The following is a 27,318-nucleotide window of genomic DNA, read 5'->3' on the forward strand; positions in this document are numbered from 1 at the left end:
AAAGTTAGAGGAAGGTGGAAGGTCACAGGGAATTAGGAGAGAAGCTGAAGTACAGGACCTCTAAGGTAGTGTTTGCCGAAATACTGCCGATTCCACTAGCGTCACTAGAAAGTTAGCGGGAACTTAAGGAGATAAATAATTGGCAGGATAAAGGGTTTGGGTTCATGGAGAACTGGGCCTACTTCTGTTGGCTACAGGCTCTACTATAGGGACAGGCTGCACCTCAACTGGGAGGGTGCAGATGTGCTGCAGTGAAAAATGGTCAGATGGATGGGGGAGCTTTTAAACTAGGATCTGGGGGGAGGGAGTTTTTTTGTACAAATAAGGGGATAGAGTAGACAGAGAGAGAGACAGTAGGGGTCAATGAGGATTTAGGGGGCTGGGACATTCAAGGAAAGTAAGGAGGCAAATAGGAGTAATAAATAGTTAATAGTATTAATAGTATTAAACGTCTGCTGGCAAATGCAAGAGGTCTTGCAAACAAAATTAATGAATTAAGAGACTCTAATGTCAGCCACAGATTACGATGTGGTGGGCATTACGGAAACCTGGCTGGAAAGCCATGACTGAGTGACAAACAGAGGATTACACTACATTCAAAAGGTTAGGAAAGAAAAAAAGGTAGAGGGGTGGGTATTTTCATTAAATCCAACTTAAGACCTGTGCTAAATGACGACATTGGAGTGGAGCTTCGACAATGTAGAGTCAGTATGGGTAAATGTACATGGAAATGCCAATAATGTAACGCTGCTAATTGGAGTTTGCTACAAGCCTTCTAATATAGCTGAACATGTAGAGGATGAAATGCTGCAACAAAAACAAGTCATGGTCAAAGTGTTGGCTCCCTTGAAATTGTTCCAGAAAATGAAGTAATTCTCCCAGAAAATTATTGCAATTACACATATTTTGTTATACATTTTTATTTCCTTTATATGTATGGGAACAACACAAAAAACAGACAAAAAAAAGCTAGGTGAACATAATTTCACACAAAACCACCAAAACTGAGCCGGTCAAAATTGTTGGCACCTTTTGTCAAAATTGTGGGGTGTGGGTAAACAACTTTGTTTCAAGCATGTGAAACTCGTTCAAACTCAATTGTGGCAAGTAACAGGTGTGGGCAACATGAAAATCACACCTGAAACCAGATAAAAAGGGAGAAGCTGATTCAATCTTTGCAATGTGTGCATGCTTGTGCCACACTAAGCACGGAGAACAGAAAGAGAAGAAGAGAACTGTTTGAGGACTTGAGAACCAAAATTGTTCTAATCTTGAAATTTTTGATATTTTTCAAGTCCATCTCCAGAGATGCGGATGTTTCTTTGTCCATGGTGCACAACATAATCAATACAATTACAACCCATGTCACTGTAGCTAATCTCCCTGGATGTGGACAGAAGAGAAAAATTGACGAAAGGTTGCAATGCAGGATAGTCCAGATGGTGAATAAGTAGCCCCACCAAAGTTCCAAAGAAATTCAAGTTGTCTTACATGCTTAGGGTGCATCAGTGCCAGCATGAACTAACCGCTAACATTTGAATTAAATGAAACGCTATGGCAGGAGAATAAAGAGGACCCCACTGCTGACACAGAGGCATAAAAAAGCTACACTGCAGTTTGCCAAGATGCACATGAGTAAGCTAAAACCCTTCTGGGGAAGTGTCTTGTGGACAGAGGAGACCAATATAGAGTTTTTCGGTAAAGCAAATCATTCTACTGTTTAAACAGAATGAAGCATACAAAGAAAAGATCACAGTAACTACAGTGGAATATGGTGGAGGTTCAAAGATGTTTTGGAGTGGTTTTGCGGCCTCTGGCATTGGGTGCCTTCACTGTGTGCAAGGCATCATGAAATCTGAAGATTACCAAAGGATTTTGTGTGGCAATGTAGTGCCTAGTGTCAGAAAGCTGGGTTAGCGTTCTAGGTCATGGGTAGCCAGCATGGCAATGACCCCAAACATACATCAAGAAGCACCCAGAAATGGATGGAAACAAAGTGCGGGAGAGTTGTGAAGTGACCGCCAATGAGCTTGGATCTAAATCCCATTGAACACCTGTGGAGAGATCTTAAAATTGCTGTTTGGAGAAAAATATGAGAGTCTTCAGTGGTTGATACCTTTGGCTAACTGAAAAGATGGTAACAAATTACAAGCTTTCAAGACTACTCAGGTCTCTTCTTTAGACATAGTATAACACAAAATCTGAAGTGTCATATATTTATACACAACAGGGCACAGGAATAAAACAATAGATGAGACAAGTGGCGTGAAGCAGAACTATTAGTATGGGAGAGGGAGAAGCAGTTGTGTCCATGAATATTGGAACAGTTCATTGATAAGGAGTGTGAAAGTTTTATTGTCCTGTGATTGAGGTCTGGTCTAGAGATGAGCGGTGTTCGACTAGAACTGTTCGCCAATCTCAAATTCGAGCTGTTTTGGGCGGTGTTCGAGTTGTTCGACGAACCCGAACGATTTGCAAAAAATTCGGCTGTTCGAGGTTATGTTCGATAACTGTTCGTGCACCAAAAGCGTGTCCTGCATGTCTGGCGCTATTTAGAGCACCAATCATGCAGGGATTGTCTGCCACTCACTGTAATGCCACAGCCATGGTGGTTGTGGCATTACAGTGATTGCCCAAATCGATGGGAACAGTGCCAACAGTGAAACATGAAAAGCCGGCAATTCAGCAGCGGCATACACCTGTACCCGACAATTTATAACAGACAGAATAGAGCTTCACACATAGATTAGATAGATAGAAACATGTCAGCCACATATATACGAAGTACAGTGACAGTGTTGCTTACTGTACTTGTCATTTAGCGTAAAGGATTTATCAAAAAAAATAATAGTGTTTTCATGCACCGTCTCTTTAAAAAAGCCGGCCGGCAATTCAGCAGCGGTACCCGACAATTTATAACAGACAGAATAGAGCTTCACACATAGATTAGATAGATAGAAACATGTCAGCCACATATATACGAAGTACAGTGACAGTGTTGCTTACTGTACTTGTCATTTAGCGTAAAGGATTTATCAAAAAAAATAATAGTGTTTTCATGCACCGTCTCTTTAAAAAAGCCGGCCGGCAATTCAGCAGCGGTACCCGACAATTTATAACAGACAGAATAGAGCTTCACACATAGATTAGATAGATAGAAACATGTCAGTCACATATATATGAAGTACAGTGATAGTGTTGGTTACTGTACTTGTCATTTAGTATTAAAATAAAGGATTTATTATTAAAAAAATTGGCGTGGGGTTCCCCTTAATTTTAGGCTCTAGCGGAGGTTAAGCAGACGGCTGGGGCAGATGTTTGAAGCCTGGGAAGGGGGTAATACCCACGGAGCTTCCCAGGCTACTAATATCAGCCCCCAGCTGAATACATAGCCTTTACTAGCTATTAAAATGGGGGACACCCCAAAAAAAAATGACGTGGGGTCCCCCCTAATTTAATAGCTAGCAAAGGCTAGGCAGACAGCTGGGGGCTGATATTAATAGCCCAGGAAGGGAGCCATGAATATTGGCCCCCTCCCAGGCTAGAAACACCAGCCGTCAGCCGCCCCAGAAATGGCGCATTCATAGGATGCGCCAATTCTGGCACTTAGCCTCGCTCTTCCACGCTGCCCTGGTGCGGTGGCAGGGGGTAATAGGGTTGGGGTTGATGTCAGCTTATAATGCCAGCTGACATCAAGCCCAGGTTAGTAATGGAGAGGCGTCTATAAGACACCCCCATTACTAACCCCATAGTCAAAGTTAAAAAAAACACAAACACCCAGAATAAAGTCCTTTAATTGAAATAAAGACACAATCCTTTATTGTTCTAAATTAAACCATACTTACCATCACGCCCATTCCAGCTGAAGCCAACGATCTCCTGCAATAAAAGAAAAATAATAAAGCAACCTCATCCTTACCTTTCCATGGTTCCCACGACAGCTTCAGCTCTGCTACATCGAGATGACAGGCTGGACCGCAGCAGAACGCTGCCATCCAGCCTCTCATCCCGCAGACACTGAGAAGCGCAGGCTTGCTTGCGCTGCTCAGCGTCTCTCTGTGACGACATCCAGATGAGCCGAGTTCATGTCCAATGAACTCGGCTCACCTCATGCACGTCACTGACAGCGTGGGAAAATTCTCACGCTGAAGCGGTGAGTGCAGGAGAATTCTCCCACGCTGTCAGTGACGTGCATAAGGTGAGCTCATGTCCAATGAACTCAGCTCACCTCCTGCACGTCACTGACAGCGTGGGAGAATTCTCCTGCACTCAGCGCTTCAGCGTGAGAATTCTCCCACGCTGAAGCGCTGAGTGCAGGAGAATTTTCCCACGCTGTCAGTGACGTGCATAAGGTGAGCTCATGTCCAATGAACTCAGCTCACCTCCTGCACGTCACTGACAGCGTGGGAGAATTCTCCTGCACTCAGCGCTTCAGTGTGAGAATTCTCCCACGCTGAAGCGCTGAGTGCAGGAGAATTTTCCCACGCTGTCAGTGACGTGCATGAGGTGAGCCGAGTTCATTGGACATTAACTTGGCTCATCTGGATGCCCTCACAGAGAGACACTGTGGAGCGCAAGCAAGCCTGCGCTTCTCAGTGTCTGCGGGATGAGAGGCTGGATGGCAGCGTTCTGCTGCGGTCCAGCCTGTCATCTCGATGTAGCAGAGCTGAAGCTGTCATGGGAACCATGGAAAGGTAAGGATGATGTTGCTTTATTATTTTTCTTTTATTTCAGGAGATCGTTGGCTTCAGCTGGAATGGGCGTGATGGTAAGTATGGTTTAATTTAGAACAATAAAGAATTGTGTGTTTATTTCAATTAAAGGACTTTTTTCTGGGTGTTGTGTTTTTTTTAAATACTTTACTAGAAATTCATGGTGGTCATGTCTAATATTGGCGTGACCCCATGAATTTCGGGCTTAGGGCCAGCTGATAATGCCAAGCTGGCCCTAACCCCTTTATTACCCAGTGAGCCACCGCATCAGTGCCCTGGATGAGTTGGGTACAGCGCCAGAAGATGGCGCTTCTATGAACGCGCCATTTTCCGGGGTGGCTGCGGACTGCAATTTGCAGCGGGGGTGGCCCAGAAAGCTTGGGCCTCCCTGCGCTGCGGATTCCAGCCCCCAGCTGCCTAGTTGTACCTGGCTGGACACAAAAACAGGGCGAAGCCCCACGTCAATTTTCTTTAAATTATTTCATGAAATAATTAAGAAAAAAAGGGCTTCCCTATATTGTTGTGTCCGGCCAGGTACAAATAGGCAGCTGGTGGTTGGGGGCAGCCCGTTCCTGCCTGCTGTACCTGGCTGGACACAAATATAGTGCGAAGCCCCACGTCAATTTTTTTTAAATTATTTCATGAATTTCCTGAAATAATTTAAAAAAATTGAAGTGGGGCTTCGCCCTATATTTGTGTCCAGCCAGGTACAGCAGGCAGGAACGGGCTGCCCCCATCCACCAGCTGCCTATTTGTACCTGGCCGGACACAACAATATAGGGAAGCCCTTTTTTTCTTAATTATTTCATGAATTTCATGAAATAATTAAAAACAAATTGAAGTGGGGCTTCGCACTATATTTGTGTCCAGCCAGGTACAGCAGGCAGGAACGGGCTGCCCCCATCCACCAGCTGCCTATTTGTACCTGGCCGGACACAACAATATAGGGAAGCCCTTTTTTTCTTAATTATTTCATGAATTTCATGAAATAATTAAAAAAAAAGTACGTGGGGCTTCGCCCTATTTTTGTGTCCAGCCAGGTACAACTAGGCAGCTGGGGGCTGGAATCTGCAGCGCAGGGAGGCCCAAGCTTTCTGGGCCCCCCCCCCCCGCTACAAATTGCAGTCCGCAGCCACCCCGGAAAATGGCGCGTTCATAGAAGCGCCATCTTCTGGCGCTGTACCCAACTCATCCAGGGCCCTGGTGCGGTGGCTCACTGGGTAATAAAGGGGTTAGGGCCAGCTTGGTATTATCAGCTGGCCCCAAGCCCAAAATTCATGGGGTCACGCCAGTATTAGACATGACCGCCATGAATTTCTAGTAAAGTATTTAAAAAAAACACAACACCCAGAATAAAGTCCTTTAATTGAAATAAAGACACAATTCTTTATTGTTCTAAATTAAACCATACTTACCATCACACCCATTCCAGCTGAAGCCAACGATCTCCTGCAATAAAAGAAAAATAATAAACCAACCTCATCCTTACCTTTCCATGGTTCCCACGACAGCTTCAGCTCTGCTACATCGAGATGACTGGCTGGACCGCAGCAGAACGCTGCCATCCAGTCTGTCATCCCGCAGACACTGAGAAGCGCAGGCATGCTTGCGCTCCTCACTGTCTCGCTGTGACGGCATCCAGATGAGCCGAGGTCATGTCCAATGAACTCGGCTCACCTCATGCACGTCACTGACAGCGTGGGAAAATTCTCACGCTGAAGTGCTGAGTGCAGGAGAATTCTCCCACGCTGTCAGTGATGTGCATGAGGTGAGCTCATGTCCAATGAACTCAGCTCACCTCCTGCACGTCACTGACAGCGTGGGAAAATTCTCCTGCAATCAGCGCTTCAGCGTGAGAATTTTCCCACGCTGTCAGTGACGTGCATGAGGTGAGCAGAGTTCATTGGACATGAACTCGGCTCATCTGGATGTCGTCACAGAGAGACGCTGAGCAGCGCAAGCAAGCCTGCGCTTCTCAGTGTCTGCGGGATGACAGGCTGGATGGCAGCGTTCTGCTGCGGTCCAGCCTGTCATCTCGATGTAGCAGAGCTGAAGCTGTCGTGGGAACCATGGAAAGGTAAGGATGAGGTTGCTTTATTATTTTTCTTTTATTGCAGGAGATAGTTGGCTTCAGCTGGAATGGGCGTGATGGTAAGTATGGTTTAATTTAGAACAATAAAGGATTGTGTCTTTATTTCAATTAAAGGACTTTATTCTGGGTGTTTGTGTTTTTTTTAACTTTGACTATGGGGTTAGTAATGGGGGTGTCTTATAGACGCCTCTCCATTACTAACCTGGGCTTGATGTCAGCTGGCATTATAAGCTGACATCAACCCCAACCCTATTACCCCCTGCCACCGCACCAGGGCAGCGTGGAAGAGCGAGGCTAAGTGCCAGAATTGGCGCATCCTATGAATGCGCCATTTCTGGGGCGGCTGACGGCTGGTGTTTCTAGCCTGGGAGGGGGCCTATATTCATGGCTCCCTTCCTGGGCTATTAATATCAGCCCCCAGCTGTCTGCCTAGCCTTTGCTAGCTATTAAATTAGGGGGGACCCCACGTCATTTTTTTTGGGGGGTCCCCCATTTTAATAGCTAGTAAAGGCTATGTATTCAGCTGGGGGCTGATATTAGTAGCCTGGGAAGCTCCGTGGGTATTACCCCCTTCCCAGGCTTCAAACATCTGCCCCAGCCGTCTGCTTAACCTCCGCTAGAGCCTAAAATTAAGGGGAACCCCACGCCAATTTTTTTAATAATAAATCCTTTATTTTAATACTAAATGACAAGTACAGTAACCAACACTATCACTGTACTTCATATATATGTGACTGACATGTTTCTATCTATCTAATCTATGTGTGATGCTCTATCTTTCTGTTCAAAATTGTCGGGTACAGATGCTGAATTGCCGGCCGGCTTTTTTAAAGAGACGGTGCATGAAAACACTAATATTTTTTTTTAATAAATCCTTTACACTAAATGACAAGTGCAGTAACCAACACTGTCACTGTGCTTCTTATATGTGTGACTGACATGTTTCTATCTATCTAATCTATGTGTGATGCTCTATTCCTTCTTGTCTAAATTGTCGGGTACCGGTGTATGCCGCTGCTGAATTTGCCGGCCGGCTTTTTTTAAAGAGAGTGTCTTCTGAGCAGTTTGTCAGCTTTTGGACACCTTTGCAGGTGTTTTCTATGTGTTTCTATGTGTTTTTGTTTGCCTGCCATTGGTTTTAACGGTGTTCGACAGTGTTCTAAGGTGTTCGACGAACAGTTCCTCGAACATCCCGGTGTTCGACGAACCGAACCGAACCCGAACACTACGGGGGTGGCTCAACACTAGTCTGGTCCATGATTGTGATGCCCCCAAACGGTCTGAGGAGCACATTCCTTAGTTAATGTAGAAAGACATAAATCCATGCGACACATTAACTCCTGCTCTGTGAGTGTGTCAAAGATTGTCATAAGTTTGTAATTCCACATTTTTCTGTCTCTCTGAGATTTGAAGTTACCTTTTAATACAAGTAATTTCATGTCAATGATGCTGTGATCAGGGATAAAAAACGTTTGGCCACAGGTAGATCTATTCTTTTTTCTTTTATTGTGTGGCGAAGAAAATTCATCCTTGTTCTAAGTTTTTGCCCTGTCTCCCCTATGTACAGACCGCCAGCTGGACATTTGGTACATGTAATTAAGTACACTACATTAGAAGTGATGAAGCTGAAAGTACCTGGGATCTTGTGGTTGTCTCCTGATTTGAGTTGGGAATCTTTATCTTGTCAGTGATCATTATAAATAGACATGTTTTACATTTTTTCTGGCAGCAGGGAAAAGTTCCTGTAGCTGTTGGAGAGGACAGGGAGTTTCTGATGATGATGCTTCTTAGATTTGTGGGCTGCCTAAATCACAGAAGTGCTGGGTCTGGAAATATAGATTGTAATCAGCATCTTTTTGTAATAATGGTTGTAATTTCCATGCAGATCCCATTGGCATCTCCAGATTTGGATTGTAGGTGACTACTAGAGACTCCAGATTGCTTTCTTGTTTAGTTTTGAAATGTAGGAGATGATTCCTTGATATTCTGGTGGCTCTTGCAATCTGGTTTACAATTGTTCTTGTATGGTAGCTCTCGTTCAAAAAGGCCATTCTGAGGCCACCAAGGTGTTAATTTCAGTACAGGAGTAGTTGAGTGTTAAGTTGATGGTGAGATGAAATTGATTAAAGTGTTCATGGAACGTCTTAAGCTGTTGCTGAGATTCTGTCCAGATGATTAAAATATCGTCAATGTAACGGTAGTAGGCAAGAGGCCTGATGGGACATGAGGACAAGAAGTCACTATAAAGCTTGGCCACAAAAAGATTTGCGTACTGTGGAGCCATTTTACTTCCCATTGCTGTACCAGTCTCCTATAGATAAATGTTATCAAATTCAAATAATTGTGGGTGAGGATGAATTTTGTAAGTTTCACCACAAAGGTGAAACAATCCTCCTTGTCTGTTTTCTTTCCCTCCCAGTACCTTTTCTTTCTACCACGGTTAGGTTTCTGGGAAGTTATACTTATTCCTTTTATTTTTGGTTCTCATTAGCTTGCCTTCTTTGCCCTATATGAATGTGTCTTAAGTTTCTCACTCAGGGTTTTCATATCTTCACACTTTTCTTTCTCCTTGTTGACAGTGTGTTGCTGCCCCCCCTCTGATTCCTCAGGAGGTAAGAGAAACTCTTCAACTGCCTATTAGGGAGTTAGGTCTGAGGTGTTATTTTTAGTTAGCTAGGGCCTGTCTGCACAGAGACCAATTGGGTGTAGTTGCTGCATTCTTCCCTGTGTGGGTTCTCTGGTGGCTATCAAGATGTGCTTTCTGGTTAAAAGATTTCCCAAATTTTGAACATGAAAAAGGCTTCTCTGCCCAACTCTCCTGAATCTCTTTTGCTCTTTATGATCCCAACTAGTCTCACCACATACAAAAGTTCTTTAATAAGCTACCTTATACAGGCTGCTAAGAATATCATTCCTCATCAATGGAAAAGTACTTCTCCACCTACTCTGGAGGAGTGGTTCTGTGACATAGCTCTTCTAAATAGGATGGAACATTTGATTGCCCGATCCCCCACTGATTGTGATAGATACTGTAAGTCTTGGAGAGACTGGATTGAATTCCAGGAATCCGATGCCTACCGTCTTACATCACACTAATGTGACCCACCCTTTTCTCTGGTGCGTTTCTTCTCTGTCCGGATTGTGCTCTGCATTGGTTCGGGCCTGGCTGCACTATGTATGGTTTCCATTGGATTTTACTAACTTCATAATTGTAATACTGATGGCCTAAAATGTTCTCTTTCTTCCTTTTTCTTCCTATAACTTGATGTTTTATTGGACGTTATACTTATATTCTAGGATATATTGATGCTGATATATATATATTTTTTTTTTTTGTATTTTTGTAATTGAAAATTATTTAACCTTTCAATAAAAATTTAATTTTGAAAAAGGCTTCTCCCCTGTGTGACTTCTCTGATGTTTATTAAGAGTTGCTTTCCGCGTAAAATATTTCCCACATTCTGAACATGAAAAAGGCTTCTCCCCTGTGTGAGTTCTGTAGTGTTCAACAAGATTGCATTTCTGTTTAAAATGTTTACCGCATTCTGAACATGAAAAAGGCTTCTCCCCTGTGTGAGTTCTCTGGTGTATAACAAGACTGTATTTCTGTTTAAAATGTTTACCACATTCTGAACATGAAAAAGGCTTCTCCCCTGTGTGAGTTCTCTGGTGTATAACAAGACTGTATTTCTGTTTAAAATGTTTACCACATTCTGAACATGAAAAAGGCTTCTCCCTTGTGTGACTTCTCTGATGTTTATTAAGAGCTGCTTTTCGTGTAAAATATTTCCCACATTCTGAACATGAAAAAGGCTTCTCCTCTGTATGAGTTATCTGGTGTATAACAAGACCGTATTTCTGTTTAAAATGTTTACCACATTCTGAACATGAAAAAGGCTTCTCCCTTGTGTGACTTCTCTGATGTTTATTAAGAGCTGCTTTTCGTGTAAAACATTTCCCACATTCTGAACATGAAAAAGGCTTCTCCCCTGTGTGAGTTCCCTGGTGTTTAACAAGATCTGATTTCTTGTTAAAATATTTCCCACACTTGGAACAAGAAAATCTATTCTCGGCTGTGTGAATTTTTTGATGTTTAGGAAAAGATTTTTCGAGAGGAAAACTATTTCCATATTCTAAAAATGTCTTATTTGCTTTAGGAGCAGTTTGTTTTTTAATGCTTAATTTGTGACTATGATTTTTCTTAGTAGTTGGTAATGAATCAGAAGACAGGACCTGTTTCAAAGGATCAGATGACAAATCTTTGCTGTGAAGGGATGATGGTATATCTGGAGTAATGGCATTCACTTCAATTGTATCCTGTGGGATCTCAAGATCTTCTGATTTAAAAATTGAAGATGTCAGCTGTCCCTCTGATCTCCAGGTACAGTTATCTGCTAAGATAAAAATCTATTATTTTTCAATAAAATATACTTGGATTTTATTTTTTTACATTTCTACTTAAACTGTCTATAATAATGGCAAGTTATGTACCGTATTTTTCGGACTATAAGACGCAACGGACCATAAGACGCACCTAGGTTTTAGAGGAGGAAAATAAAAAAATAAATATTTAAGCATAAAATGTGGTCATGATGCACTTTTAAGGGGGAGGGGGGTCTTCTGCTGACACTGGTACAGGGGTAATGTCCCCCAATTCTGACAATATCCCCCATCCTGGTATATATGCCGCCCCCTTCCTTTTATACGTGGTCCCCATCCCCATCCTGGTATGCCTGGCATCCCTCCATCCTGGTATGCATGGCACCCCTCATCCTTATCCTGATATGCATGGCACCCCTCATCCCTATCCTGATATGCATGGCACCCCTCATCCCTGTCCTGGTATGCATGGTACCCCTCATCCCTGTCCTGGTATGCATGGCACCCATCATCCCTGTCCTAGTATGCATGGCACCCCTCATCCCTGTCCTGGTATGTATGGCACCCCTCATCCCTATCCTGGTATGCATGGCACCCATCATCCCTATCCTGGTATGCATGGCACCCATCATCCCTATCCTGGTATGCATGGCACCCTTCATCCCTGTCCAGGTATGCATGGCACCCCTCATCCCTGTCCTGGTATGCATGGCACCCCTCATCCCTGTCCTGGCATGCATGGCACCCCTCATCCCTGTCCTGGCATGCATGGCACCCCTAATCCCTATCCTGGTATGCATGGCACCCCTCATCCCTGTCCTGGTATGCATGGCACCCCTCATCCCTGTCCTGATATGCATGGCACCCCTAATCCCTATCCTGGTATGCATGGCACCCATCATCCCTATCCTGGTATGCATGGCACCCCTCATCCCTGTCCTGGTATGCATGGCACCCCTCATCCCTGTCCTGGTATGCATGGCACCCCTAATCCCTGTCCTGGTATGCTTGACACCACTAATCCCTATCCTGGTATGCATGGCACCCTTAATCCCTGCCCAAATATGCATGGCACCCCTAATCCCCATCATGCTGCACATTAAAAAAAAATAAACACTCCTACTCACCTCTCTTCTCTCTCCTCCAGCGCAGCGTCCTGTCTGCCTGCACTGATCTCTCCATGTGAGCCGTGCATGACGTCACTGCAATGCGCGGCTCACAAGGAGAGATTAGCTGCTGGAAGTCACTGCTTCCGACGCCGGGACTGTGTGCACGGGGAGCAGTGACTTCACTCTCCTTCATAGCCGGCATATAGTGGAGCCGCGCTGCGGCTGCTGGCTATCTCCTGTGCCCGCTCATTAAAGGGAATGAATATTCACCCCTTCCCCATGCCCGTGGGCGTGGAGAGAGGTTGAATATTCATGCCCTTTAACAGCAGGCATAGGAGAAAAAAAAGGAGGAAAAAAGTGCGTCTTATAGTCCGAAAAATACATTGAATTAATTATTCACCAAGACACTGACATTTCAAAATCTAATAGAAAACCTCATAGGATGAACCAGTAGAGCGTGGTTTTCAACTGTTTGTTCATTCTGCCTTTCAAATATGGAATAAAAAGCCACCAAGTTATGTAGGCAACAATAATACCAATAAAAACTTCTACTCATCTCACAAACAACAAGCCCCACTCACGTCCATCGTCTGTAAATGAAAAAAATCATAGTTACCGGTAACAGGATTTTACAGAGCCCATGATAGCACCACCTGAGAGATGGTATCCGCCCACCCAGGACAGGAAACCTGCTGAATAAAAAAGGCGGTACCTCTCCTTCACATCAGTTTTGTTTTAGAGCATGAGAGGACCTCCAGACAGTATGTTAGTACACAACTACCACCAATAAAACATTTCTCACTGTACACCCATATATAGAGAACACCATAAGTGATCAAAAAAGGGGGGGCATATAAGGGTGCTGTCATGGGCTCTGTAAAATCCCGTTACCGGTAGGTAACTATGATTTTTTCCCCCTTCTCCTATGACAGCACCACCTGAGAGATTTATATAGAACAGACACCTTAGGGATGGATCACCGCTTGCAACACCTTTCTCCCAAAGGATAGATCAGCAGATGAAGAAAGATCAAGACAGTAATGGTTATAAAAGGTAGAAGGAGATTACCATGTTGCTGCCTTACATATGTTATCAATGGACACTTCCGCCTTCTCAGCCCAGGAGGCTGCACCAGCTCTGTGGAATGGCCCTTCAGGTTCTCTGAAACTGGCACATTACTAGGGGAATATGCTAAGCAAACGGCGTCCCTGATCCATCTAGCTATAGTTCCCCTTGTAACTTTAAGTCCCTTACTAGCTCCCTGGAAGGAGACAAATAAGGCATCACTTCTCCTCCAAGGCCTTGTTACCTCCAAATACTGAACCAAAACCAGTCTAACATCTAGAGTATGAAGCCTCTGTTCCCCTAAATCTGTTGGGCTAGGATACAATGAGGGGAGAATGATCTCCTGTGTTTTGTGGAATTTGGAGGCCACCTTCGGAAAATAGGCCGGGTCTGGTATTAATGTAACTCCATCTACAGTGACCAGTGTAAAAGGATGATTTACTGACAGAGCTTGTAAGTCAATAACTCTACGGGCTGATGTTATAGCTATCGGTATCACTGTGTTCAGAGTGAGAGTTCTTTCTGTCACGCTTCCTAAGTGCTCAAAAAGGAGACTTAGTCAGGGCTTCCAGGACCAGGTTTAGATCCCAGGGAGGCATTCTCGGGGTAGCAATAGGTCTGGATCTATTGCACGCCTTTTTAAACCTGATAACCCATCTATCTGCTGCCAAATTATAGTTATATAAAGCTCCAAGCGCTGATACTTGCACCTAAAGGGTACTGGTAGCCAACCCCATATCTAAGACCCTTTGAAGAAATTCCAGAATAGCTTTATAGGAATTTTAACCTTAGCTGACTGCGCCGAAATAGATAGGAATTTTGACCATGTCCTACAATAGATCTTAGTCGTCACACTGCTTTTGAGCAGAGTAGTTACTAGACCTAGGGAAAACCCTTCCTGGATTAGTAACGACCTTTCAAACTCCAGGCCATCAAATGCCCAACCTCTGAAGAAGGAAGCCTGGGCCTTGCTTGAGGAGATCTGGAGTATCTGGAAGGACCCATGGATCTGACTGGGACATCCTCTTTATCCAGGTGAACCAGGGTCTCTTGGGCCAGAATGGGGCGATTAGTATGACCCTTGCCTGCTCCTCTCGGATCTTCCTCAAAATCGTTGGCATTAACATTAGTGGGGGGAAAGCATAGGCTAGGCCAAAGCTCCAGGGTATTTGTAATGCATCTAATGCATAGGGTCTTTCTTTTGGATTTAAGGAGCAGAAGATCCTTGTTTTTCTGTTTCGTTTGTTTGCGAAAAGATCTATTTCTGATTGACCCCAGCGATCCACAATTTGCTGGAATACTGTTGGATTCAGCTCCCATTCGCCCTGATTCAGTATATTCGGACTCAGAAAATCTGATCTTTAGTTTTCTTTGCCTCTTATTTGCAGAGCCGAGAGCATAAATTGATGTTGTTCTGCAAACTGTAGAATCTGCTCTTTCACGAACAGGAGAGGTCAGGATCTCGTGCCCCCTGATGATTGACATAGGCGACTGTTGTCCTGTTGTCTGACATAATTCGGATGTGTTGTCCCTGTAGTTGGGAACTGAACTTCATCACTGCATTCTTTACCGCCGACAGCTCCTTCATGTTTTGAGAAGGCTTTCTCGCTGTCCGACCAGATTCCTTGTATTACACGATCTCCCAGATGTGCTCCCAGCCATCTGAGCTTGAGTCCGCTGTAATTATGTCCCTGACCTGATACAACCAGGGAACTTTCTGTGACAGGTTCTCCCAATCCAGCCACCATGCGATTGAGCTGATGGCTGTATTGGAAAGTGTCATCTTCCTGTCCAAGTGTCCCCTGAGTTGTTTCTCCGCTGCTAGGATATCTTGCTGCAGATATCGGGAGTGTATCTGAGCCCACTGGACTGCTGGGATACATGATGTCATTGAACCTAAAAGAGACATTGCTTTCCTTAGGGTCATGGATGGATTCCTGACTACTCCTGAGGCTAGGGACGTAATTTTGTTTTTCTTGTCTTCCGGTAGCAGACAAGTCTATCCCTCTGAGTCCAAGATAAGCCCTAAAAAAGACGGAACCTTCCGAGGCTCCAGGCTTGACTTCTCTAGATTCAGTATCCATCCAAGATTGATCAGGCTGGCTCTGACTCTTGTCAATGCGAGTTTTCAATGCTCTCTCTTGATCTGCATACTACCAGGAAGTCGTCCAGGTAAGGGACAACTAGAGTATCTTGTTCTCTCAAATGCACCATGACCTCCAGAATGATCTTCGTAAAGATTCTCGGAGCCATGGAGAGGCCGAAGGGCAGAGCTGTGAACTGAAATTGCCTCACACGATTGATGATATACACAGCTACTCTCAGATACTGCTGGTATCCTGTATGGATTGGGACGTGGTAATAGGCGTCCTTCAGGTCAAGGACACTCATATAACAACCCGGGAACAACACCTTTATGGCTGATATTATAGATTCCATCTTGAAGGGTCTGTAGATTAGAAAGTTGTTTAGGCCCTTCAAGTTGATTATGGTTCTAAAGGAGCCATCCGGCTTCTTTATCAGAAACAGGGGCGAATAGAATCCTTTCCCCTGCTCGCTTATTAGTCTCTCTCAGAACCTTCTTTTCCACTAGGTTTAATACCTCTTGCTCCAGGGATGTTTGCTCTCTGGGCCTCCTGGGAGACGAAATCCTGAAGGTCTGCAGGGGAATGGATCTGAATTCCAGTCTCAGTCCTGTCTTTATAATCCCTAATATCCAGGCACTGGATGTAATTTTTTCCCAGGTAGGCAGGAAGTGGGACAATCTTCCTCCTACCTGGGGAGGCCCATCACTTAGGGGTTTTTCTGTTCTCAAAGGAAGGACCTCCGAACATGAAGCCTCCACTCCTTGTCCTTCCATCTGCCCTGGTCTCTGGAAAATTTACCTATGCTATACTTCCTTTTACAAAAGGAAGTCTTGTACTGAGGCATCAACACACTGGAAAACCTGTGTTTCTTATCTGTGGCTTTATCCAGTATGTCATCCAGAGCTTTGCCAAAAAGAAACTCCCCTTCACACGGGATTGAACACAATTTCATCTTAGACTGTACATCACCTGACCAGCTCTTGAGCCACAGAGCTCTGCGAGCTGCAATGGATAAATTCGCTGATCTGGCGGCCAGCCTTACTGAATCTGCCGACGCGTCCGCGAGGAAGGCAGCCGCCCCCTGCATTAGCGGAAGACTGGCCAAGATTTTTTCCCTTGGAATGTCCCCTTTAATCTGGTCTTCTAGATGCTGAAACCAGACCATCATTGACCTGGCTGTGCAAGTGGCTGCGACTTCCGGTTTCAATGCTCCCGCTGGTCACTCCCAGGTTTGTTTTAATAAGGTTTCCGCTTTTTTATCAAGAGGATCCTTGAAAGCTTCTAAATCCTCAAACGGCAGGGTGGATTTTTTTTAGAGAATTTTGATACGGTCACGTCAATTTTTGGGGTTTTATCTCACCTGGTTGATTCTTCTTCCTCAAACGGGTATCTTCTCTTTGAAGGTGATGGTAACTGCCCTCTCCTATCAGGTCTTTTCTATTCCCTGTCGATAAACGATCCTCTCATTGACGGGGAATGTGCGCCTCTTCTTCTGATCCAGACCCCCGATCATGATGTCCTGAACAGTACTAGGGGTCTTGGTATCGGCTATGCCCATAGTTGTTCTGATGGCTTTAATCAGCTTATCCGTGTTTTGCACTGGAAAACACGGCCTACCTCCTGTATCGCTATCTGAGGAAGATGATGATGATGAGGATGACGAGTAGGTAGGAGAGGAAACAGACTTCCCCTTGCCCTGGAATACTACAGATTCTTCTGAGTCTGATGTATGACGTCTCAGCTTCCTACTCTTTTTACGTATAGCCAACATCTTTAGGGAGTCCCTAACCTCCGTCTGGATTAAAGATTTTAAATCCATAGCAAAATTATGTGTTTCCTCTGATATGGTTTCTTGGATACAACTCGGGCTAAGCTTTTTAGTATAAGTGCTGGGAAAATTAACCCCGCACAGCACACACTCCATGTTATTCCTCTTGGCACTACACTTTTTGGGTTTTTCCTAGTAGAAAAAATACATAGAAAAAAGGGACAAATCTACTATGGTGAACTTTCACATAGATCACTCACTACTCTGCCGTTCAGGGTACCGGAGATTGAGGCTGGATCAATTCATATGATTGCTCCCGGCTGGAGGTGGTGGACTCGTGACCTGCCCTGCTCCTCTGGCTGGTCTTGCTGCCACTTGTCCGACTGACACTGCTGCGGCCTTGATGGAGCTGCTGTTGCTGCTGAGGCTGCTTTGGTGGCTTCTGCTGCTGCTGCTCTGGTGACTGCGGGGCGCTTCACTTCCTGACACACGCCCTGCGTGTGCGCAGCCCCATGGACCAGCATTCTGGCGCGCAACGTCAGCAGGGTGTGCCGGAAACTAACATGCGCCCTGCGTGTGTGTAGTCCTGGTCCCGGCACGCTACGTCAGCAGGGCGCGCCGGAACCTCTTGACACGTGCCCTGCATGTGCACAGCCCCGGAAGTCCAACTTGCCAGCGCGCTTAGCCACAGGGTGCATAATACCACTGCACTCCCGCGTGTACCCTTGGTGGGCGGATACCCTCTCTCAGGTGGTGAAAAAGGGAAAAAAACAGAGGTTTCCATAAAGGCTCTTGAAAAGCAACATGGCTTCCATAACCCAATCCAGCTATATCCGATCTCCCAAAGTCAAATCTCCCCCTTGCTTCTGAGCCTTGCAGTGCGCCCAAACCACATTTAGCATCTATGTATTTGACATTACTATAGTGAGAAGAACCCACTTAATTTACGGTGTGTGTCTCCTGGAGCACAATCTGGGCACTATGTGTTGGGCAATAAAATGGCATAATTGCAATTTTCACTCTCCAACATCTACTGCGTTCTAATATCCGGAAAGTGCCAGTACAATCAAAATAGTCACTACCCCTTTAGATTAATTCCCTGAGGGTTAAAAATTACACAATGGAGCAATGGAGTCAATTTATGTGGATTTCACCGTGCTGCCCTGCTTAGGGCAGCACGATAGCTTAGTGGTTCGTACTGCAGCCTGCGGTCCTGGGCTCAAATGCCACCAAGGACAACATCTGCAAGGAGTTTGTATGTTCTCCCCGTGTTTCTCTGGTTTCCTCCCACACTTCAAAGACATACTAGTGATAGGGAATTTAGAGCCCCAATGGGGACAGCGATGATAATGTATGTAAACCGCTGAGGAATATGTTGGCGCTATACATATATATATATATATATAAACAAATAAAGATTATTACTGCTCTGGTTTTCTGTTATTATGTCATATTAGGGCTTCTGCAAATGGTGGGTCGCATCTCCTCTGGAATCTGCTCCTGCGATGTCTGCTTCTGTCACCAGGAGCCGCCTTATTCATTCTGCAGGCGGCGCTGGTGATGGAGGAGACGTCAGAACCAGAAGCTCTGTGTGGCAAAGGCTCTGTCCAGCCACTAAGATTAGGGTTGCTGGGACCAGTAGTACCATCCAGTCTGGCAGTATGGGTGTGTGTGCTGTCCAGCTGGAGTAATCTGCTCCCTACTTCAGCCATTTGGAAAGCACCGCACCCTACTAAAGCTGGAAACATATTGCTGGAAGCTGCCAGATACAGCCTTGTTCTCCTCTGGGTCAGTCCTCTGTGATCAGCTCCCGGCTTGTGTATTTGTTTCCTGTTGTGACCTCGGCCCGTTTACGGACTACTCTTGTGTCTTCTGATTTTGTATTTTCTCTGCTTTCCTGGTCCTGTCCCAACTACCTGACTATTCTTCTTCCCATCTCACTCCACAGAACAGCAGGTAACACCAAGGCCCAAGCCTAGGGGTCTCTGTGCAAGAACAGATCCATGTAGAGGGGTTAAAGGATGATAAGCAAAACTGTGAGTATAGACAATAACACATCATCAGTAAAAAATGAGTAACTAATGGTGAAACCTTTCTGGAGTAATTATATGATGTGGCTTGGTGGCTCTTGGCAATCTAAATTATTGTAAGGTCTAATAAATATTTTCTATCACATGAGATTCAAGAAAAAATATACTTTTATTAAAGAGAACTATTTATAATAGTGCAGAGCTGAAAATGTCTTAATTTTAGATCTCGGGCATCTGGCAGAGGCAATGGAGACCTTTTTTTTAAAGGCTACCAGGGAGTTACAGAGTCACATAAGTGAGGCCGGCCGATCCAAACACAATCAAACTATCATACAGAATGAACTTGGAAAAAATAACTTATTTTTTTATTCTGTTACAGCCTCAACATCAATGTATGTATGAGAGGAGAACTACAAACTAAATCGGAGTCGCACTCATTTGTGGTGGACCATTGGAGCTACTATGAGTCCTGACCAGGAGAGTAGAGAAAGTATTAGCGCCCCCATTTCAGGAGAGATTGTGCAGTAATCTGAATTCCTTAGGATTGAAAACATAATGGAATTTATGACGTGGAGTGAATCCATGAAACCAGGGCTCGAGCCAACACATCTCCTGCAGGCGTGAATAAATGTATATTACAGCCATCAGCCACGCACAGCTTAGAGATGTATCATGGCACAGGTGTAATGTTTTTATGTAGTTTATCACAATCCTGTTTGAAGTTAGTTGGTTTTAAAAGAAATTGAAAAGTCAGGATAAAGGGAAACTCTGCTGTTATTGTACAGAAATTCACACGTGTCCCTCACTGCACATTTAATGCTGTCGATCATAAATGTGAAGTTTGGCCACAAAGACTGGACCTGGTATTGTAGGGATCATATGAGGACATTCAGCAGCACAGATGGGAGAGAAGGTAGATTCATCCAATAAGATATCAGGGATCTAGGAAGCCAACAGCATCATTACCCTCCGCTTTCTCTTACAGGCCCATCATAATATTTTTCTTAAAGTGATTTTCTAACTTGTCAGCACATTCTTCATACGCTGTCATTTGGCTTTGTAGTTAATAATAATAATAATCTTTTTATTTATTTTTTGTAGTTTACAGATCTGGGCAGGAAATGGTCAGTGTCTACTAATCCCAGGATATAGGTGGATTGTCGAGGTTGTAAGTTCTATAGAAAAGGGCTTTCAATGTCCAAAATCATTTGAACAGTTTTGGATGGAGGTGAATGTTGTGGACTAGAGGTAAAATGGTGATCACACGATTGTAATACAGCCGGACTACACCACTGATAAAGCAGCCACAGCCGATGACTGAGAAGAATCTGTGACTTCTCTGCATTTAGTGGTCACTACTCACCTGGGTAGTCATATGTAGGAATCTCCTCTTTACACCGCTCATCACCCCTCACATATGTCTCTGTAGTATTAATATGGGTCATTTCTTCACCCTGAAACAAATATTGTAAAAGTCACAGACAGATGGAGAAGTCACATCTATGATCAGCTCTAATCCTGCCATCTCCACCGTTCTCATTACAATAGTCTATAATATAACCGGGGATGCGGGTCTCTGTCTGAAGCCTCGATAGACTGCGCATGCGCGACGCGCAGTCTGGCTCCAGACAGAATCAGGCATCCAGCCGTTACAGGTAAGAGGGGTATGTATGGCTCCGGAGATCGCGGTATGCGTAGGCACTGAACGCATACCGCAATCTCCGGCGCCATACTTACATACTTACCTGATCGGGAGGAGCGTTGCCGCGGCGCCTCTCTTTGTCGGAGATGGGGCAGGAGTGAGGCGTCAGATCGGCGCATGTGCATAGCGCTATCAGGCGCCATTTTACTGAAGACACATTTACAGTGTGTGCTCAGTAAAATGGCGCCGGTCAGCGCAGTGCTCCGACGACACACTCCTCCCCCGGCCTCCGGCAGAACAGGGCGCAGAAGCGCTGGAGCACAGAGAAGAAAGGTGAGTATAACTGTTTATTTTTTTGTAAGTGTGTATAGTGTGAAAGGAATGAGGGGGCCACACATACCAGGATTGGGGGGTGAGGGGACCATGCATACCAGGATTGTGGGATGAGGGATCATGCATACCAGGATGAGGGGTACCACACATACCAGGATTGCGGGGTGAGGGGACCATGCATATCAGGATTGGGGGGTGAGGGGTACCACGCATACCAGGATTGGGGGTTGAGGGGTGCCATGCATACCAGGGTTTGGGGGTGAGGGGTGCCATGCATACCAGGGTTTGGGGGTGAGTGTTGCCATGCATACCAGGATAGGATGGTGGGGACAGGATGGGGGCAGCACAAATACCAGGAGGGGGGCAGCACATACCAGCATGGGAGACCATATACCAATAAAAATGCTCGCCACCTGGGCGTAGAATGGGTTCAATAGCTAGTATAAAACATATAATACTGGTGGATAAAACAAGACTGAGCACAAGACCTTCACAGCTGTCTACACATCATAGGGGAGATCTCATGACACCTTCTCTCCATCTACCTGATGATTCTGAGGAACATTGGGATCTTCTTGTTTACAGTCCTGTGGAAGAAGATGATGGGGACATCTCTCTGGTGTTGTCCTCTTACTGGATAGATCTGGAGGAAACACATACAGGGATTTAATTAATTCTTTACATACAGATAATTATAGGCCGTGTGTATTTAGTCCTGTCTATTACCTGGAGATGTGAGGGGCTGGGGAACCTCCATCATGACGTCCTTGTACAGATCTTTGTGTCTTTCTAAATACTCCCACTCCTCCATGGAGAAATAGACGGCGACATCCTGACACCTTATAGCAACCTGACACATAAAATGATACAGTCATTCCTCCGATCCCTTCATAGCGTTACTGTATAATGTCCCAGCAGTGTCACCTCTCCAGTCAGCAGATCAATCATCTTGTAGGCGAGTTCTAGGATCTTCTGGTCATTGATGTCCTCATGTATCAGGGGGTGAGATGGAGGCCCCATGATTAATCTCTGGTTATGGAGAGACACATTAATAAATCTCACTCTAGACATTTCCAGAGTCCTCACCTCTCCAGTTCTGTCCATCTGTTATTCCCATAGATAAGAATGATGTAATGTGACGTCATCAGAATCTCTCACCTCTCCAGTAAGCCGGAAGAGGATCTCTAGGGTGAGGTGTAATATCCTCTCCGCCATCTTGTTTCTGTCCATATCCATCTTTGATGGGTCAATAAGGATAATTCTCTTATATAGAAGATCTTCACTGAGAGGATCCGATATTGTAGGGACCTGAATGAGAAGATGATGAGCCGATGTAACATCATAAAAATCCTGTGTAATAATACAATTACTGGAGACAATAAGGGGAAATGTGGTGGGCCACTGGGGAGGCGCCAGATGTTGCAGAAGGGCCAGCTGGGGTATGTAGTCTCAAAGGCAGCAGAGAATGATGTCACAGTAGTTGAAGTGGGTCGCTGGACCCCTAAACACTTCCCTAGTGTCCACAACAATTGTCAAAAGCAGGAGTTGGCACTTGTGGATGGTATAGGACCCCCAGGGGGCACTCCTGTAGTAGTGGTGTCTGGGTGCAAGTTTGGAGGGCCTGTGATGTTTGTGCAAACTCAAGCAGCCAGACACGCAGGTGAACTTGTAAACATAACAATTTTACTGAAGGAGGTAACGGGGTACAGTCTCTCTTGAAGGCAAAGTTTACAGTATTTTGTGCATATGAAAGGAATGGTTCTCTCCTCATGAGACAAGCGAGGTTATGGCCTCTCAGGGCGGCTGGAGCAGAGTCCTCTTCACTTGCTGGTAGAGGAAATGCTATGCGCAGTCTAAGAAATATTACACTGATGGAGGGACCTTCACAGATTGGCTCTCCGTGGAAACACACTAAAGTGTGGGTGTGCTCACAGTTTTTAGCCCACCGTTCCCTTTCGCAGGGGGTAGGTTTAAACAAAAAGTCGGTGGTGTGGCAGCCACGTGGATCTAGTCCCGACTAGAAGCAAACAGGATAACCAGCGTGCAGGAGAGCACACGAACAGCGTTATTTCTCCTGACTGGAAGACGCTTGTCTTTTTGGGAAGGAGATTATGTGGAGAAAAATGTCCCCCCAGCGAGGACTGGCATGGAAACTCTTCTGTGAGAAATAGTGTCTGTCTCCTATATCTTCATTAGGCAACGTGAACCCCCCACTACTGATTTGTACCAGTGCTCAGTCAGTGTGCGAGCCCTGAGCTGGGAGACCCCTCACAGACATTTGTATGGCAGCTTATTGTGAGGAGAATAATCACTTACCTTTCATATACACACATTGGCCAGTAGATGGCAGGAAAGTCCAATTTACAATGCAATGTATTATATCTCTTAACTCACAGTGCCCACAGTGGAACAAGTCTACTATCACACTACAACTGTCTCATTTAGCAGCAGTAGAATGGGTACCGGGATGCCACAGAAACATATGAGGAGATATATTATTTTACAGTACCATATTTTTCGGACTATAAGATGCACCTAGGTTTTAGAGGAGGAAAATAGAAAAAAAAATGTAAGCAAAAAATGTGTTGACATTGCTGACACTGGTATAGGGGTAATGTCCCCCAAATCTGACAATATCCCCCATCCTGGTTTATATGCCCCCCCTTCCTTTTATACGTGGCCCCCATCCCCATCCTGGTATGCCTGGCATCCCTCCATCCTGGTATGCATGGAACCCCTCCATCCTAATCCTGGCATGCATGGCACCCCTCATCCGAATCCTGGCATGCATGGCACCCCTCATCCCTGTCCTGGTATGCATAGCACCCCCCATCCCTGTCCTGGTATGCATGGCACCCCTCATCCCTGTCCTGGTATGCATGGCACCCCTCATCCCTGTCCTGGTATCCATGGCACCCCTCATCCTTATCCTGGTATGTATAGTCCCTCATCCTTATCCTGGTATGTATGGCCCCCTCATTCTTATCCTGGTATGTATGGCCCCCTCATCCTTATCCTGGTTTGAATGCCCCCCTCATCCTTACCCTGGTATGTATGGCCCCCTCATCTTTATCCTGATATGCATGGCACCCCTCATCCTAATCCTGGCATGCATGGCACCCCTCATCCCTGTCCTGGTATGCATGACACCCCTCATCCCTGTCCTGGTATGCAGGGCACCCCTCATCCTTATCCTGGTATGTATAGTCCCTCATCCTTACCCTGGTATGTATGGCCCCCTCATCTTTATCCTGGTATGCATGGTCCCCCTCATCTTTATCCTGGTATGCATGGTCCCCTTAATCTCCATCATGCTGCACATAAAAAAAATAAACACTCCTACTCACCTTTCTTCTCTCCTCCAGCGTTGCGTCCTGTCTGCCCGCACTGACCTCGCCATGTGAGCCACGCATGGCGTCACCACCATGCGCGGCTCACAAGGAGAGATCAGCTGCCGGAATCACTGCTCCCCACGCCGGGACTGTGTGCGCGGGGAGCAGTGACTTCATGCACCTTAATAGCCGGCACACAACGTAGCTGCAGCGGGGCTCCTGCCGGGCAATCGCGTGTGCCCGCTATTAAAGGGCATGAATATTCACCCCCTCCCCACGACCATGAGCATGGAGAGAGGTTGAATATTCATGTCCTTTAACAGCGGGCACAGGCGATTCCGGCAGCAGCAGGAGCCGCACTGCGGCTACACTGTGTGCCGCTATTAAGGAGTATGAATATTCAGTGCTCCCCACGCCCATGGGCGTGGGGAGCACTGAATATTCAATTTCTTTAGCAGCGGGGACAGTGTAGGCTGTAGCAGGCGGCTGCTGCCTCCTGAGCCCCGCTCCTCCGCCGCTACCGCTCCCCCCACACATCATATACAGTTAGGTCCATATATATTTGGACAGAGACAACATTTTTCTAATTTTGGTTCTAGACATTACCACAATGAATTTTAAACAAAACAATTCAGATGCAGTTGAAGTTCAGACTTTCAGCTTGTTTTAAAGGGACCAAAAGTAATTGGACAATTGACTCCAAGGCTATTTCATGGACAGGTGGGGGCAATCCCTTTGTAATGTCATTCTCAATTAAGCAGATAAAAGGCCTGGAGTTGATTTGAGGTGTGGGGCTTGCATTTGGAAGGTTTTGCGGTGAAGTAAACATGCGGTCAAAGGAGCTCTCCATGCAGGTGAAACAAGCCTTCCTTAAGCTGCAAAAACATAAAAAAAACATCCGAGAAATTGCTACAATATTAGGAGTGGCAAAATCTACAGTTTGGTACATCCTGAGAAAGAAAGCACTGGTGAACTCATCAATGCAAAAAGACTTGGGGCTCCCATGGAAGACAACAGTGGTGGATGATCGCAGAATAATCTCCATGGTGAAGAGAAACCCCTTCACAACAGCCAACCAAGTGAACAACACCCTCCAGGAGGTAGGCGTATCAATATCCAAATCTACCATAAAGAGAAGACTGCATGAAAGTAAATACAGAGGGTTCACTGCACGGTGCAAGCCACTCATAAGAAACAAGAATAAAAAGCCTAGACTGGACTTTGTTAAAAAGCATGTAAAAAAGCCAGCACAGTTCTGGAAGAACATTCTTTGGACAGATGAAACCAAGATCAATCTCTACCAGAATGATGGAAGGAGAAAAGTATGGCGAAGGCGTGGTACAGCTCATGATCCAAAGCATACCACATCATCTGTAAAACATGGCTGCCAGTGGCACTGGGTCACTAGTGTTTATTGATGATATGACACAGGACAGAAGCAGCCAAATGAATTCTGAAGTCTTCAGAGCCATACTGTGTGCTCAGATCCAGCCAAATGCAGCCTAACTGATTGGTCGTCGTTTCATACTACAGATGGACAATGACCCAAAACATAAAGCCAAAGCAACCCAGGAGTTTATTAAAGCAAAGAAGTGGAATATTCTTGAATGGCCAAGTCAGTCACCTAATCTCAACCCAATTGAGCATGCATTTCACTTGTTAAAGACTAAACTTCAGACAGAAAGACCCACAAACAAACAGCAACTGAAAACCACCGCAGTGAAGGCCTGGCAGAGCATCAAAAAGGAGGAAACACAGCGTCTGGTGATGTCCATGAGTTCAAGACTTCAGGCAGTCATTGCCAACACAGGGTTTTCAACCAAGTACTAAAAATGAACATTTTATTTACAATTATTTAATCTGTCCAATTACTTTTGGTCCCTTTAAAAACAAGGTGGCACATGTTAAGGCGCTGAAACTCCTAAACCCTTCATCCAATTTTAATGTGGATACACTCAAATGAAAGCTGAAAGTCTGAACTTCAACTGCATCTGAATTGTTTTGTTTAAAATTCATTGTGGTAATGTCTAGAACCAAAATTAGAAAAATGTTGTCTCTGTCCAAATATATATGGACCTAACTGTATATACCCCCTCATGCCTCGCTGACTACATCACCACTGGCCGTCTATATGAATGTTTTCCGTCTTCTCCGGACTGTAATCTTGTATCACATTAGATCTCACGTCTGATTCACACACAGAAGTTTGAGGCTTTGACACATGGTAAAATTTTTAATATTAGACAGAGTAGGACTATCCCAAATAGGTTCACCTTGCCATGGTTGGGATAGCTTTCATGCTATTTTTGATCAAAAACAGTGTTACTAAGAACCCTATTTTATTTAAATGCACTTTTGCTTTTTATTTATTTATTTATTTATTTACAGCAGGGTTTATGATCATTTTTCTTCTTGTAGGTTTTTTCTGATTAATGGCCATTGTAAACATGCATTTATGTGCTACATGTATACCAATTTAAACCAAGCTCAAATTCTTGTTTTTCTCATGGGCACCATAGTGGCTGGGTGGGCTGCCGCTATGGATGATACGCCTTTAACTATCCAACTATGATGTGGTAAAAATCTCATAGGTTCTGGATTCATTAGTATCTGCACCAAGAATGGGGCTAAGTGAGTATTTATTAATCAGCACTGGGGTAGTCGGTGGAGTGGATGAAACCATATTGTGGGTGTAGGGGGCAGTACTGTGGGAAAACCTCCCTAAAGTAAAATCTTAAACATTTATTAAATATATGCATTAAAAACTG

General features: G+C 45.0%; 1 protein-coding gene across 1 annotated transcript in view; it reads right to left on the reverse strand.

Moving 5' to 3' along the window:
• Window positions 1-27,318, reverse strand: part of LOC141198611 (uncharacterized) — a 174,035-nt gene that overhangs the window by 126,636 nt on the left and 20,081 nt on the right. Inside the window, exons 2-5 of the mRNA XM_073663044.1 lie at window positions 22,377-22,526; window positions 22,143-22,247; window positions 21,945-22,068; window positions 21,764-21,861 (exon numbers count right to left, since the gene is read on the reverse strand). Of these exons, the coding sequence (XP_073519145.1) occupies window positions 21,764-21,861; window positions 21,945-22,068; window positions 22,143-22,247; window positions 22,377-22,454 (405 nt within the window). The 5' untranslated portion in view covers window positions 22,455-22,526. The remainder of the gene's footprint in view (window positions 1-21,763; window positions 21,862-21,944; window positions 22,069-22,142; window positions 22,248-22,376; window positions 22,527-27,318) is intronic.

Source organism: Phyllobates terribilis, unplaced genomic scaffold (genome assembly GCF_046119375.1).
Source record: "Phyllobates terribilis strain yellow unplaced genomic scaffold, ASM4611937v1 Scaffold_98__1_contigs__length_5973952, whole genome shotgun sequence".
NCBI classification, from domain to species: domain Eukaryota; kingdom Metazoa; phylum Chordata; class Amphibia; order Anura; family Dendrobatidae; genus Phyllobates; species Phyllobates terribilis.